This window comes from Amyelois transitella, chromosome 18, assembly GCF_032362555.1.
Source record: "Amyelois transitella isolate CPQ chromosome 18, ilAmyTran1.1, whole genome shotgun sequence".
Lineage (NCBI taxonomy): Eukaryota > Metazoa > Arthropoda > Insecta > Lepidoptera > Pyralidae > Amyelois > Amyelois transitella.
This window is the reverse complement of record NC_083521.1, coordinates 5,358,604-5,376,330: the sequence shown is the minus strand read 5'-3', so window position 1 is coordinate 5,376,330 and position 17,727 is coordinate 5,358,604. Positions and strand designations below refer to the sequence as shown.

Sequence of the window (17,727 nt, the reverse complement as noted above, 5' to 3'; positions counted from 1 at the left end):
GTGATTAAAAGTATTTAAGGCGATACATCATAGATTTTGGGTCATTTTCACTTGGTTTTTTCTCATAAAATATAACTTGCATCGTTTCAATATTTTAGGATATGAAAGTAAATATATTCAATTATATTTGTGGAAGATGAAAACACGATTGGAACAAAAATCCTCGATCAAAAAAATTCAGGAACACAAGTCTAGATTTCGATTATTTATCTCAAACTATAAGGATTTAAAATTTGAATTTTGTACCAAATTGAAGATCATTAAAAAATAATAACTTCTGGAAGATGAAATTTCGATTGGATGTTTTGTTTAGACGTCATTAAACTAAATAGATGAAAACAGGAATTAAAATTGTTGCGACAATAGTACTGGACAGTAGAGGGTTGACACTTTATCTCTGTCTCATTCCTACACGACCGGGTGGGATAAAGCGCTATCCTTTGTAAGCGTGCCTTCACTCCGCGGATCACATTCTCGGACGCAGGACCTGTGCCAGTCGCTCCGAGCGTCGTTGAAAAATATTCTGCGAAGTATTTAATTTCCCACATTCATTTTGTTTGAATTTATTTCTGTACATAATTGTCAGCTCAGCTTTATGAATTGTGTCGTTGATCTCTGAATCTTACGCGTCGCTTTTCCGTCGGCCGGGGTAATATTACGTAGGTACCTATTTAGGATCGTGGATTTTGATACTTTTTTTTTTTTGGTACTTTCTGAAATATATTATAGATAGTTTAGGTTAGTTTTTAATACAGTTTATTTGTTTCGTTTAGTGTAAATAGGTGTATAATTTTACGTCATGTTAGCATGTTAAAAAAAAAAACTTGGAAGAGCTTCCCATATGGGACAATTTAGATGGTGGGTACTAATTACACTTACTAATAGATAGACATATAGATGCCTACTGAGATTTTCTCCGCAAACACTGAAGGTGAAAAATATTTCATTTGATACCGGCTTGTGGCGGGGCGGCAGTAGGTAGATAGATAGATAAAACAACAACAAACAACAGCTCCGCCGCCGTCGGTTATACTGTCACTAGTTGTTGCCCTGGTCTTTGCCTACGGAAACAGTACTTTTTACTGGATAGAACAATCGTTCTATGTCTTTTTCTATAGGTACTTACTCCTAGGTAACTGTATTATTCAGGGTACCTCCTCAGCTGCAAGACGTCGCAGGGTTTACTTTTCTTCGCTTTCTTCATTTGGCACGATCACAGTCATTATCCCATTATTTGATTGTTATTAATTTTTAAGGAAAAATAAATTGTCTCCGATATCGTCGTTGACAATGTCCGAACAGAGAAGTGCGGATGGTGTGGAGTCGACAGTTGATATTATGGACTTAGATAGTCATGGGATTATTCCGACGCCGACATCAACGACAACCCAAGATAGAAAACCATATATTTTTAGGGTTCCGAAGCCATAAAATATATTATTATGATATACATTACGAAAACGAATAAGTAATTAGGAGTTTTTTTAAAACCATTACAAACTTATTCATTTCATACAAAATGTTTGCATACATCCGCAACTATATCATTACTTATAATGTAATTTAATATATGTATGTTTTTTGTAAAATAATTTTATTGTATCAAAAACAATAAATATTCTGATGCGGACTCCATTGCATTCGCAAACTTTATTCGGGTTACGTGAGGTCACGCGCCAGCGGCTTCGTTTCGGCGGCGATCTAGCGGGGCAAGCGTGGGCGGGGGTGAGCCCCGCGCGGGGTGAGCCTCTCGCCCGCATCGAGGTACATGTCATCTGAATGTAGCGCCTTAAGAGTAAGTTTCATGTCGATGTCTTATAGATGCAAAACACTTTAAAAAATTTCCCGCGATTTTTTCGAAAGTACCTAGCAAACACTTAGTTACTGAACTTATGATAAGGACGGCAGTGTGGCCACGTAACTCAGTTCAGCAATGAAAGTGCTGTGGCAGTGGTCTCAAGTTCCGCAACTTAATAAGCATCATAACAGCACATCCCAAGTTGTCCTTTGTTCATATTTTTTCATTCGACTTTAAAATTAATTAACATCACACTTACCATAAATAAAATACATCATTCTTCCAACAGTCTAAGTTAACAACATTGCTTACAGAAAACTGAAACTAAAAGCTCATAAATGATTGACTTACGTTCCGAGAAGAGAAAGAGGTGAACTTCATTACAACATCAAAGGAAAAACACCCTTTGCGCACTCCGAAACAATCTAATTTTTGTGCTTACTTTTACCGCCCCGGTCACTTGGTAACTCAGTTACGGGGAATTTTAACGCAAAATTGACAAATTGAGGTTTTTAAAACTTGGCGACTGTCGCCACTTTCAAGTTAATTAATTTGTGGGGCTACTTTTTCGTCATGGCTTTTATGTGCTTGTATTATACTGGTGGGATTTGATGGTAAAGAACAAGTCATTTAATTTTTTATTTTATTTATCACCTTTAAATAAGAGACGGACTTTGGTAAAGGTGGCAGAAGTCAAAGATCTAAATTATTTCGTGAAGAAAATTTGACTTGTGTTGTTGCAAAAGTAGCCGGTATGCAGTATAATTTTCTGCGATTAAACCTAGATATAATTTTATGTGACATCTAGTTTTATTTAAGTTTATGTTATTTGAGTAGGTATTTCATATTTTTCTTGCGTATAACATTGCTATCGAATTTGATTGCTTATATAATAAAGACAACCAAATCGAACGGATGATATTATCATATGCAAAGATCTCTTCAAGTCAAATCAGGCAAGCCTAGTTCTCAAGAACAAAACTATTATAAGTAATTATATTCTAGTTATTACCTAGATCAATATACCCTTAGGTATTAGATAATTGCGGAACTTTCTCAATAACGGCTATGCAGGGTGTAAATACATTAGTGTGTGTAGGTTACCTATGTGAGTGTATTCAGGATCAGTGGCCGGCGTGCGCGCACCTGCCGCGCGGTTCCCACGCCTCGCCGCCCGCGCACCGACGCACCGCCTCCGTGACGTCACATCCACAAACAACGGTCCCATAGCTCCCATAGCTGGTTTTCATTATATTAAAAATAGCTTTCGCCTGCGACTTCGGCGTGTCAAAAGTAGCTATGTCCTTCTCCATACTCCACACTATATGCAAGCAAAATTTCTTTGAGATCGGTTAGATGTTTATGTGTGTAGAGATACTGCCTCATGAGTTTTTCCCAAAAACCATTTTTTTTTAAGAGTAAGTGTTTTAAGAACAAGAAAGTAATACTTTTATTTCTAAACACATTAAATTTTGTTTTTAAAGTAATGTATTATTATTTTTCAAAATTTTTTATTTAATATTACGTTACATAAACGTAATTTTTGCAGTTGTGAAAGTTTAAAAAATATCCCATTAGTAGAAAAAAGGAAAACAAATGTATTTATTTAAGTTACAATCAACATTAAATATGCTCGGTACATTTTATATAGTATAACATAAAAAATCACGCCTCTTTCCCGGAGGGGTAGGCAGAGACTACCTCTTTCCACTTGCCACGATCTCTGCATACTTCTTTCGCTTCGTCCACATTCATAACTCTCTTCATACAAGCTCGGCGGTTTCGGGTACTTTTGACCTGACCCTTTACCAGGACGTCCTTAATTTGATCAAGATACGTTCGTCTAGGTCTTCCCACTCCGACCTTTCCCTCCACACTCTCCTTGTATATCTGCTTAGTCAACCTGCTTTCATTCATCCTCTCCACATGACCGAACCATCTTAACATACCCTTTTCTATTCCTGTAACTACATCTTCTTTCACATCACAACATTCCCTTATCACGCTGTTCCTTATCCTGTCACTCAATTTCACACCCATCATACTCCTTAACGCTCTCATTTCCACTGCATTTATTCTGCTTTCATGCTTCTTTTGCCATACCCAACTTTCACTCCCATACATTAATGTCGGGACCAACACGCCCCTGTGCACAGCCAGTCGAGCCTTTTTGGATAGTTTCTGACTGCTCATAAAGGCATGCAAAGCTCCATTCACCATGTTCCCCGCGTTCACTCTCCTTTCAATATCACTATCATACTTGCCATCTGATGTAAACTTTGATCCTAGATATACAAACTCTTTCACTTGCTCCACTTTTTCTCCTCCAATCAAAATATTACATGCTGTCATTTCTTTCTCCATTTCAAAAACCAGTGTTTTAGTTTTACTTACGTTCACTTTCATTCCTTTCTCTTTTAAAGCTTCATGCATACAGTTTACCATCTCCTGTAACTCCTCCGCTGATGACGCCAGTATAACCTGATCGTCGGCATAGAGCAGACATTTGACGAGTAACTCATTCATCCTTAATCCACTTTTAGACTCTTTCAAATCTGTCAAACAGCTATCCATAAATAGGTTGAACAGCCACGGTGACGCAACACATCCTTGCCTAACGCCTTTCTCAATCTTAAACCACTCAGTGTGCGCTCCGTTTATCCTGACACAAGCACTCGAATCCTCATATACGGATTTCAGTGCTCGTATTAAGAGACTGCTCACCCCATGCATAGAAAGTGCTGACCACAATTCATTCCTCTCAACTCTGTCATAGGCCTTTTCCAGATCTACGAATGTGCAATAGACTTTTTGACTCTTGGCCAAAAACTTTTCGGCTATGCACCGCAAGGAAAAGACCTGATCAGTACATCCCATTCCCTTTCGAAATCCCGCTTGAGCATCCCATATTTTGTCATCAGTTTCATTCCTGACTCTATTAATCAATACCTTAGCATACAATTTGCCGACGACGCTAAGCAGGCTTATACCACGATAATTTTTGCAGTCCAGCTGTGACCCTTTTCCTTTGTAAAGTGGCACGATAACAGCCTTACACCAATCTTTTGGTACTCGGCCGCTTCTCCAACACAAATTGAAAAGGCAGTACAACTGACTAGCTACTACGCCTTTTCCTGCTTTAAGCATCTCGACCGACACTCTATCACACCCAGCAGCCTTTCCCGCTTTCATACTCTTAAGTGCTTCCACAATTTCGAACATTTCAATTTCGCCTTCCATCTCATTCTCTTTTTCCTCGCTATAGCAGAAATCTTTCTTATTTCCTTCCTTTTTTTCAAATAAACTTTCAAAATAGTCCTTCCATATCTTTAGTACACATTCTTCTCCTTTCACAACGCTACCATCCTGGCATCTGATCCTAGTCAGCTCTCTGGTTATAGTATTTCCTCGGGCTGACCTTACGGATTTCCAGAATACTTTCAGATTTGACTGAAAGTCTTCTGATAGCCTTTTATCAAAATCCTCTTTATACTCTTCTTTCTTTCTAATCACAGCTTTCTTAACCAGATCCTTCACCTTCTTATATTCCTTACGTGCTTCATTCACATCTTCATCTATAACCTCTTGCATTCTTAAGTTAGCTTTTGCTGCTAACAAATCCAGCCATGCTTTCTTCTTTAATCGCACAAGTTCTTGCACATCTTTACTCATCCACGCATTTTTGTGATTTCCACGCATTTTTGTGATTATATAGTATAATTATACATATAAGTAAAATTTGAAATAATTAGACTTTTTATTTAATTGAAATTAAAAAAATCATTTCCAAATTTTTTGTAAAATATGGTTACGCCATCTATTGATTTACATATGTACTACTAGTAAGCGCCATCTCGCGACTACTTCATAAACTACTAAGTACTGGTGAAAGCGCCTTCACTAAAGTTCTGCCATAATCGATAGATGGCGCTACTAAGCATTGATATCTGAAGCGTAGGCGCACCCTTTGTTTACAAACTATTTTTGGCTTTCGTTCCGATTCTTCCAAGTAGGTTTTATGTAAATGCACACATCGGATTCTGTGATCTGTAAGTATCTTAACAATTTTCATATGTTGTATTCTATGAGGTTGTATTGATTGTATGTTCAAGTTTTTTTTTGCATCAAATCCATTTCTAATTCTAAATCCATTAATAATTCTCACTCTTAATAATTTTTGCATTAAAGATATGTCAGGTTGGTTTGTAAGAACTACGGGATATACTTGTACAATGCGTTACATGCAGACGACAGAGTGACCGATTTAGGGGCAGTAGAGACTAGACATCTTTAGGATGAAAGTAGACAGAATGGATTAGTGTAGGTAATATTATATGATTATGATATAATACATTATAGTTGTACAAGGAGAAAATAAAACATACAATACTTACAAACCCAACATTTTTGAATTTTTGTCTATATTTGAACGCAGTTTTTCTTGTTAATGATGTTTGACTTGGCCCATCTTAAAAACCGATTATACAAAAAAGCCAGTCCTCTATAGAGGTTATCTCATATAAGAGGTTAACTTTATTGATTTTGTTTAATTTAATTACAACTACGTATGTATTTTAATAATAAATATACTGGAAATAATCTGCCTAGTAATACATCAAACATTATATTCGTACCACTGTATTTGCTGTGTAGTGTACCCAATTTGCAGCAAGTTGGCATTATTTCAAACGAGCCACATGTCGTTACACTCGCCAACAAATTTATTGCAACCATATATCATACATTAAGACATTTAGTGGAAAATAGAAACCAGATTCAAAAGAGCAACAACGGTAATTGATAATTTAACATAACTTCTTGGATAAATATACCTACCTGCTTCTAAATAAGTATGGAGAGAAAGGTCGAAGGGCATTTCATAGGTACAGTAACCGATAGAAAAGATTGATTAACATGGATAACCTCTGTCTACCGTTCTAGAAAATAGGCTTGATCCAATGATGAAATTGTAATAAAGATGTGTAAAAGTAAAGACATGTCAAATAAAATTTATGACCACCTACAATTAATGCATAGCCGAACCAGAAGATTGACTGACATACGAGTATGTAACCACAAATCACAAAGCATGTAATTTTGATAAAATCCCACTGTAGTGAAGCTAACCCAGTAGCTGGTTCGTTCAATAGCTCACGCATAAAGATTATAAAAAATGGATAAAGAATAAACGTGCGTATCTCTGATATTAGTATGCAAAGTACAGAGTAGCTGCAGTGACAGAGGTGGCGAGCAGTCCATTTATATGCGCAGTCGGATCTGGAGACGCTACGCGCGCCACCTACTAAGTCTTCAACACAATAACATTATCATCAAATTAATAAATATGTCGTTTATGAGAGAAAAATACCTTTTACTGGCCTCAGGTGTTGAAGTTTATTGGACATCGTGTGATAAGTTATCTTTGTGGTTTGAATTTCAACCGTTTTATTCGGTTAGTAGATATTAAGTAGTATGAACTTAAGGATATTATTAATTTTTGTTTCGGTAACTACATGAACTATATGGTGATCATATCACATTATTTGTAAGATTCCATAGACCATCGTATTCTGAAAAGAATTTTAATTGTCACGACCTTAATATTAAGTTTGTGATAGCACATACACCTGAGAAAGACTTCACCGCAGAATATAAATGCAAATCCCGATCTGTTCTGCTAAACAAAAAAACAATTCAAATCAAGTAGCTACATATTCCTTTCAATTAATTGATCGATAAGTAAATTAAGTAGACGGACGGACACCATAGACATAGTAGACCATCGTCCGACAAACAAAACAACATGTCCGCCGACTAGTCCGACTGCGGTACCAGGCTAGCATGACTCCACGAGAGCTTTCGCCTCGGTCAGCGTCATTCATGGTTACATTACTATGAATGAAATATCTGTGTGCGTTCACTGACCATCGCTTTTACACTTGTGTTTGAGATAGAAGAACACGTGTTTCGAACACGGAGGCATTCATGAGAATTTTCATGTGTCAACATTAGAAACTGGTAATAGAATACAGAAATAGTTGGCGTTGGGCTCGTATCGTAATGTTGCGAAAGGGAGAAATATTAGCTTGCTGCGATTTATTGTCGCTTCACTAACTGTTCCTAGATGCAATGTCACTTTTATCTAATTGAATAGTATTTGTATAACTTGGAATACCTACACATAAGTAGATATTTAGTTATTATTGTAATCCGTTTATTTTTCAATTGTGGAAAGGATTTTCTTCCAAATTAGTTGCCTAAGTTTGTAGCCCAGCTGTGCGCATGGTATATAGGTACCATATTGGATTGGATTTCTACCTATAATGCTTTCAATGCAATCCATAATAATTCTAATAAAAAATGTATGTTAATTTATAGTAATTAACCTGCATGTTAATTACTATAAATTAACATACATTTTTTTTATTAGAATGTACTAAATATATAGATTATACTTATGCACGTGAGCTAACTAGATAATTATAGTAATAAATAAGATGTGAACACGTGAAAATGTATGACTAGAGATAAGCAAACTCATAAAATTCTAAACAAATGGAGTACATGATAAATTTCAGGTAAGGAATTATTTATCAGTGCTAGATATGTGTTGTGTCAATCATCGTTAGTATGTGGAATTCGGAATTTTTAAGTACTTATAATAATTGTAAAAAAAAGTCTTAGTCTGTATATTTTTTACACCTAATAAGAACACAAATACCTAATTATTATTAAGATATCTCATGAGAAAATTGCAAACAGTGAGCAATACTACTTCATTAACCGGATTAAAATTTTTTATGACCTGTACGACCTAGAGAATAAGAGTCCAAAACATCAATATTTTCACATAAGTCGTTTTGAACCATTGCACCCGTCACCATTGATCATGGTACACCATGTGACACGCAAGTGGTCGTTTCCATAATCCACATGTGTTTTATTATAGGAAAATAAAAGTAGAACAAGTAAGCAAGACATTTAAAACCCTATGTCTGTGCTCGCAGAGATGCAATCAGTGTGTTCCTGAAAAACCAGGTGTCACATGAAACTCAGTTTCTACTTGGTTGAGCATAATAAAATGCTTAACACGCTAAGGTATAAGATTTCGCTACAATTTTATCCATTTATTTTATTAATTACTAATGTATTATTATCGAAGAAAAAATGGAATTCAATATTGGTATTTGATTGATTCAAATTATGTAATAATAAAAACGAAAATTAATAAGTACATATACCCATGATAAGTAAAATTTTTAAACAATTGGCAAAATAAAATGCGTATTTTTTATATAAGTAGTCAGTGGGTATTTCGTAAGTAATAATTCATTTGTCCAATGATCATTATATTATTTATGATATAGGCGAGAAATTCTAACTCAAAAGTAATACAACTTGTTTGCCTACTTGTCTCTCATCAAATAAAAACATAGTTTCAAGAGAAAACTTAATAGCTCGCTAAACCATGTAGGCGGTTAATATAGTAACAACAATGAATGAACAGCTTCAAATACAAAGTTGAATGACATCCATTCAACATGTAGTTTGTAAACTGTTAAATATTGTTTTCGAGGAATTGTAACTTTAGTAGTTAGGGAGTGTAAATATACACGATTTTCGTAGCTGCAGTTTTGGCAACATCCTGTAGAGCGATCAACATTGAGGGAAGTGGACACCGCAACATCCTCCGCGTGGTGTCGGGTGGTAAGCGGTGCGGCAGCTATTTTCCTTTACTTTTAATTGCACATCATTTTAATTACAAAACGAGATAAATCACAAACACTTTAACTTGAGACCACATTTTTGAAGGCAATTATTATTGTTTTGTGCTAGTTTATAACCGCGACTACTTGTGTGCCTATGGTAAAATTCTTTAGCCTTACGCTTTTCAATGATAATACATGTCAAATGACAGCTTTCAATGTTCAGTAATTTCAATTGCAACTGTGCATTCAGTATCGCAAGTGTTTTATGTATGAATGTATAACTTGGGCACCGTCTCGGCGTCGCTTGTATTAACACCCTCAGATAATTGTACCTTTTGAACGATGAAAAAATTTGAAATATAAATACCTAGATTCAGGTATGAAACTTTTATTTGTAGAAATATTACTGAGAACCTAGCTGACTGAGTTATCAGTATTAAGCACAGTCATTTTAGCGGATAACTATTTATCTACCTATACCTATCGAGTAGGAAAATCCGGTACTTATCACATTTTATAATTAATGGTTTGTTGACTTGAAACATTTTTCAATAAGCAAGCTTTTATTAAAATGTAACAATAATTTAGGAGTAAAATCATATGTAACCAGTTCCTTATCAGATATTAATTACTAGACAACTAACAAGCGGGTGGACAATTTTAAGTACTCGTATGTTAAAGTTGTAATTCAGTTCATTGGTACTTGTTATTTGATAGATACTTTACTATAGGTTTATGACCCTATGTTGCAAAGATATGTCCTTTACAAGTCCTAACTCATTTAATATGCAAGTATTATATTAAGATTATGCTTATGTGACGTTCTCACGTTAAACACATACAGACAGACAAAACAATGAGCCCGTATTCCCGGGCCACCCGGGCGGGTACCACCAAACGTGCACACAAAAGTTCATTACACTCTTTGTCACAAATATAATTAGTTAAAAAAAATCGAAGACTATAATTGCTCTGAAATCCTATACACAACCCACGTCTTGGTATAATATTAATAAATAATGCAATCTAAGTTTAGAGGAGACTCAAGAGAAAATTCGATGAAAAGATACTCCAAATTTTATTACTAAAGTCCATATTGGTACTCGTAGTTGCGAAAGGATGTGAAAAGATTTCTTTTAAGTTCGCGCTTTTATTTTCCATGATGGTTAGGAAGCAAGAAAACCATTTGTCAAATTTTCTATAACTTATTGTACTTATGCAAAGATGTTGTAATATGATCTAGTCATGTAAAAGTAAGGGTTGCCATTTAAAACCTATGTTAATTGCCCTAAATATAAAAGTAAACATATGCGATATAAAGGGAAGTTCTTGTTATTTTAGAATCTATGAAAAGTGGGTTATGGATGTCTGAAACTGCACCGATGCCTTAACAAGGATGCGGCGTATTATTCTATTCGGGCTTCACCTATTTGCTAATCATCATAGTCTATGCCCCACTCTATGACACAAATTATCTATAGGTTGTAATAAATGAGCTGTTACGCGCATCAGTTGAAGATGCATCGACAATAAAATTGTCACGCATAGCTAAGATCTAAATTGGATTGGCTGAAATTTGGCCTGTAACCACAATTTAAATTGTTATCATACTTGTATTGTACACAGTTAAATTACTTCTGCAGGTAGGTACCATCGTAATCCTAAATGATTGAGTTGCACTTTTTCTCGTTTTTAGCCAACATTGGTATAATGATAATATCGCAAAAGCTAATGTAATTCGACAGTAACAAATTATTTGTACTTAAAATTGATTCGATACAAGTGTATTTTATATACTTTTCATATTTCTCGTAGTTTTACCACAAGAAAATACGAAATCCCTTTAAAACTGGTAATGAAAAATTAGGGACCTATACAATATGCAAAATGTAATCGGTTAATTGCTTTAGGAAAGGCAGTTTCAATGGATATTTTGAGCGACAAATACAAATGGCTGGATGGCACAGGATGAAACTTCCCGAGCATCCTCAAAGTGATTTACTGATGATCTATTGCGCAAGAATGACCTTCGCAAGGGGAGTCGGAGGATGGCATTTGCATATTATGTCATCTATGCAATTTAATGGTGCAGTCTGTTACGGCATTTTTTTTAGTTATCTTTAGAAGGTACTACTTACTGGCTCTATGTTATTCCTGAAGGTCAATTGTATTCGTGTACCAAATTTCATTAAAATCGGTCCAGTAGTTTTTGAGTTTATTCGTTACAAACATACAAAAATTCATATGTTTTCTTTTCATATCTTTATATAACATTAACGTAACCTGTAAGAAACCAACATTGTCTATGGCTTTGGCTTGTGAACTTAGCCCAGTGTTTGCATTAAAAATATTAACAGTTTATGAAAGATGTGCGGTAATTAATCTATTACGGTAATTAAATTAATACAATAATTCAAATACTTAATAATAAATGCGATTAATTATATTTTGGATACCTTTTAAGTTTTTATATAATAAAACGATAAGATCAATACTTTAATGATATATCTACGATTTTATCTATTATATTGCGACATGCTCGTATATGAACTGAATAGAAACTACAACTTACCTAGTGAAGCCTCCGGATCGGAGAGATCCGAGAGAGACGGCACCTTCTGCATCGCTCTGGGTTCTTCTGCTTCCAGCGGTTCACTCTTGATGCCTTCTACCGCGCCGCCACCCTCATCGCACTGGACAATTATAAAGGATGATATTAAGGTTTTTTATTCTGAGCCAAACACTATCTATAATATTAGCTAACTTTTTTATACTTAAATAAAATAACAGTTAAGTAACAACAATAATAGAATAAAAAAGTATTTAAACCTTAAGCCAAGCAGTTGAACGTGGCCTTTCAGTCTTTTCGAGATTGTTGGCTCTGTCTACCCCGCTAGGGATATAGACGTGATTATATTTATGTACTAAAATAAATGTTAACATTATTTTCTTTTTATTAAATAGAAATACATTTCTTACATAAAGAATGGTAAAATGCAAATACAATTTAGCTTACTTCTTATGGCTATAAAATAATTTAATGTGTTTTCAAGAGAAGATGTATCATGATTGTGATTACTTCGATTGCAGTACCTAAAGAAATTTAAGTTCTGTAAAATACATTAAAAGATATACTAGAAGAATATCTTCTGGTATTTCTTTTTAATGAAATTAAATTGCTCATATTATAACCGCCGTATGATTTGTATAATGAAAATAATTTTTTTTAGCAACCTATTTTGTTTTTGGAAGAAAAAATGATATGCAATGACTAGTGACAGCATGCAGACCTTGCACGTCACGATTCCTTAAAATCTACATATATAGAACATGAAGAAGTAGATGATATTTTAACACAGGCGTATTAAAATAACGGATGTGTTATTTTTGAAATAGTAAAGTACGTGAGTTTGGCTCGGCAAGTAATCGATCGTCGAGTTCCAAGTTATTCTGCTCGCAGGCGCCTACTTCCGTTCGCTGTTCGGACATGCCTCGGTTAAAAATAATCATACAATGACATAGCTTAACTCCAAATAATAAGTACATATAAGTATTTTTTATTATGTTCCTCATTAGAATTAGATTTATGCGCTTTCCGGCAGAGAGATTCCAATTGACTGTAAGAGACCACTTGAGTAAAAAATTTAAGATCATATGAATTTCATATATTAGAATAAATACTATAAAATATATATAAAAGGAGTACTTCTTAGAGAACTGTCTTCGTACTTTTTATTTCCGAATTGAATCACATTTTAATACATTTAGAAATAGCTTTATTTTCAAAATAGGATGTAAGGTATCGCTTAATAACGTCAACATAACTTAAGTTTAATTATATCTACTACCGCATCCAAAGCGCAAGTGAGAAATAAAGAAGTGATGGAATAAACTACACTGCAACATTTTCACCCACGGATAGCAATTTACAAATATAGATCGTAAATATAAACCGTGGACGAATGTACATCGATTGGATTAAATTTTATTGGTACGACCACATTTCTGAAAGAATAATACGCATAAAGAAAGGAAGAGCTCTCCGATTAGTGGAGTCCAAGGGAATATCAGTCTACTTAGTCGCCATAGTAACCGTGGCGCCACCTTGCTCAGTGAACAAAAAGTTAAGTAGCACCTGTAGAATCAGACAAATCAGGATGGCGACAATGCTTTTTTGTATGTCTGCCCTTTGCCCCCGTCGACAGGACAGAAGTAAAGAAGATAACAATATAACTAAGTGGTGCCTTTTTTGGCCATAGAAACTAACTCCAAAAATGGTTACATACCATTTAGTGCACAATTTTTACAACAAACATTTCAATGTCATTATGGGGTTCGCGAGAAAAATTATTACGTATAAAGAAAAGGAATAAAAGAAAATTTTGTTCACTAAGGAATATTTTGTTTTGTGCTGATATATTTTATAAAAAGAGCGATAAAAGTTCTCATATTTATACCTAAACAATTAAAATTATCATGGCAGCATGTAATTAGGTTATAATTAAAATGTAATAATGTTTTCTTATCTCAAAACATACAATAATACGCTTCCAACTATCTGATACTTCGAAGACACAATTTGTAAATATATAATTGATATCTAAATATAAAATAAAACAGTTTGAAAAGCGTGTCTGTCTGTATATTGGAGATAACAAATATTTGGAGCTATATAGCAATAGCATATAGGTAGGGATTTAAAGCGAAGTCCTGTACGTCAAGAACTTTTGGACGGATTTTGTTGATATTTTTCTTTTTGTAGTTATTATATCTAGGGAACATATAGAATACAATTTATCTTGGAACATCTGATGAAGAACCATTAATTGACGCGGATAAAATCACGTGCGACAGCCTGCTAGTGTTAGGTACAATAAAATATTAGTAACGTATCGTTTCTTAGCACAATATGTTTATTTGGGGCCGTATTAACTCAGATTGACCCTTCAATTGACTGGTATAGCCCGTGACACTGCGCCTAATCATAAAGTGTATCAATATTACCCAATAAAAATGTCCAAATCGAATCAGGCAGGACAGGACCCTCGCCCCAATCAGGGCATTCTGCTCGGGACGAGAGAAGTTATTGTGTTGTAAGTACGTCATTTTATATGCATTATCTGCCTGTCTGACGAGTAGAGGTGTTCGTTATATTATTTTTTTATTTACATATTTAAATAATGGCTAAGACTAATATATTTACTGATGAGACAAGCGAAGTGCAAGGGCACTAGCAACCTTTTCTCAAAGGGTTTCGTCGTTTTGCTTATGGCTATAAGCAAATCTATATGAGTATGTAAGGATTTTTTTTAGTGCCTATAATAAATAAGATGTAATAGGCTCTTACTATCCCGCGGTTCCGATACTTATTTTATTTTTAAATTTGAGAGCTAACTCTTGTCGGTGGAGTTAAGTAGAGCTTCCTCCATTCATGATTATCTCTTTAAAAATCTTAAATTATAAATATAATATATATAATAATAAATAAAAAATATATTTAAAATACTGACAAATTTAATATACCTATTTAAATTGGAAAATCCCCTTTCTAATAATAAATATTTATACGACTTATCTACGACGAACCTGCACACCAACGAAATCTGTGTCAACCAAGCAGAATCCTTTTTTTAATGTATGAAAATTTATATTCCGATTTTTAGAATACGTAATTTAAGCACTATCTACCATTGTTCCCTTCTAAATTAAAACTTTCGAAATAGTTAACTTGCTTACTGTGAATTTGAGTAATGAATTACTAGGAACCTCACGCCACAATTAACCTGTAAACAGATAGATATTTCAGTCCCACCCCTGCCCACCGTGTCTGCCACGTATTATCTGTATTGGGGGCACGACCCCATTGACTACCGTGGCGCCGACGACTGATGTACTATTTGTTATTTTCTACTGTTTTCCTTCTATACATTTGTGTCTCTTTCACCTTTGGACTGTTAAGAACAAGATGAATGATTTAATGAAATTATCTTTATTATGCTCAAAGACAGAAACAGGATATATTGCCTTCCTTACACTGGACTAACCGAAGTCGGCGAAAACTGAAAAGCTAAGAATCCATGAAACCTATTAAGTTTGTACATATTAATATTCTAGATCTAAACAGTATTCTAGATGCTTTTTCGTACTCCGCAAGATATGTATGTAAAAAAAATTTAATGGAGATCGATAAGTGGTTCAACCTAATAAGGTTACACTGAGGTACTTTAACATTATTGACGTGACGTGATTATTTGACGGCCTCTGTGGCGCAGCGGTAATACGCTTGTCTGTGACACCGGGGGTCCCGGGTTCGAATCCCGGCCAGGGCATGATGAGAAAAGAACTTTTTCTGATTGGCATGGGTCTTGGATGTTTATCTATATAAGTATTTATTATTATTATTATAAAATATAGTATCGTTGAGTTAGTATCTCGTAACACAAGTCTCGAACTTACTTCGAGGCTAACTCAATCTGTGTAATTTGTCCCGGATATATTTATTATTATTATTATTTATTATATTTGTTGCTGAATATACATATATTTGCTATGTTGAAGTGTCTTAAAGAAAATGGGACAGTGTTAATTTAGCTAAGTATTCAGGTAGCGACGAATTTCTCTTATCATCAACTTCATCATCCTAGTTTTGTCGCAGCTGCGCCCTTCTGAAGGAAGCACTATAAGTATATATTCAACCACAATCCTGGAGTTGGAAAAACAGATAATTCCGGCGCCAACTTTTTTCTCGTCATTTGTGTGCATTTCCGGACGCATGTAATGCTTCAGAAGGGCTTCGCCTGGGGTCCACTATTTGACGAAGCTGACACTTAATTATATTCCACATTGTAGTACCTATATTAAAATCAAACTAACGTTTTCGGTCATTTTTTACGTAACTAGTGATTCCGGGAACGCTGGCCGTCGGAACATGCGGAAGGGACGAATGCCAGATAATGTTTCTCGAAACATAAGTATGATTTTATCAAGTCAATTGAATGGTTTTCTGAAGATATATCCCTCATTAAAAGTATCATTAATACCTAGACTGCGCATCCGAACAATTTATGAAGACAAGCGCATTAACATTGTCTATAAAAATGTCAGTCTATTTAATCTATATGGATTATTCTGTCTGGGGGTATAGTGAATGTGCTTTACAAAAAAAATTAACTTGGTTTATAGGTGCGTATAAAGTTCTAAAGTTATACAAAAAATAACACTTTATGTTACCAATTAAGAAGATTTCATATTTTTATCAAGACCCCAAACAAAAATAACCTATTAAATTTTTCTTGATCTAAAAAAATATTAAGTTTTTATCGATTAATTATTGAAAAAAATCATAAAATCCAATATCATAGAAAGACGTCGTTGCTATGACGAAGAGAAGTTAGTTACATAACGTAATCTTCTTCTGCTAGCGCCAATTCATTAAGTGACAGTATATAAGGTTGTGTTTGTATACAAAACAAGTGCTACCAGTGTCAATAATGTTAAGTTGGTTTGTTTCTTAAAGACTGAAAATGTTGACAATGGAATAAAACTCGATAAGTTCACACAGATGATGTCATTGCCTCGTTACGTCCTTTTAGTATGAGTCAAATTTCAAACACAATATTTTCTACCTTTCTTCCACCTCCACTTTAAATCAATACCAAAATGGGTGTCTTAATTATGGTTAAACTTGTTTAATTTATAATTACCTACAAAAAAGTGTTATAAATATGAAATGTTGTCAATGGAAAATAAAAGCTAATTTATGAGGAAAACTTACCAAACAAGGATCTAATTTTGTAACATCGTAGCAATATCACTTTCAGATTCCATAGCAAAAGTACTTATACATATTAAATAGCTAAGTAATTGTTTTGGAAAGACAGGATGTATGTGACATATCCCAGAGGTTAATTGTCCATTTGTTTCCTTTAAAACTAAAATGCACCGCATGCCGAACTTGTAGCACTACGTCAAGTGTCGCCACTTTTAAACTTTCTGATTTATATTCTAATAATACCCGTCTTTGTAAAAAATCGTCAGTACAAATACAGTTGAACGAGCGTTCCCTCAGACAACATGTGATAAATTCTCGCTTTTTTGGTAACATATAATGCTTAATTACTATTTGAAGACTACAATAAAAAACCGTTAAAAATCATTGGCGATAATTTCTTTTTCCAAATTGCATATTTTAAGAGAATTTTTCAAATAAGTACAGGGATG

The 17,727-nt window shown here is 34.4% G+C and overlaps 1 protein-coding gene across 3 annotated transcripts in view; it reads right to left on the bottom strand.

Moving 5' to 3' along the window:
* Nucleotides 1–17,727, bottom strand: part of LOC106130070 (ETS-like protein pointed) — a 125,029-nt gene that overhangs the window by 85,785 nt on the left and 21,517 nt on the right. For all 3 annotated transcript variants that reach the window (XM_013328832.2, XM_013328841.2, XM_060949061.1), the window contains exon 3: nucleotides 12,080–12,200. In XM_013328832.2, the coding sequence (XP_013184286.1) occupies nucleotides 12,080–12,200 (121 nt within the window). The remainder of the gene's footprint in view (nucleotides 1–12,079; nucleotides 12,201–17,727) is intronic.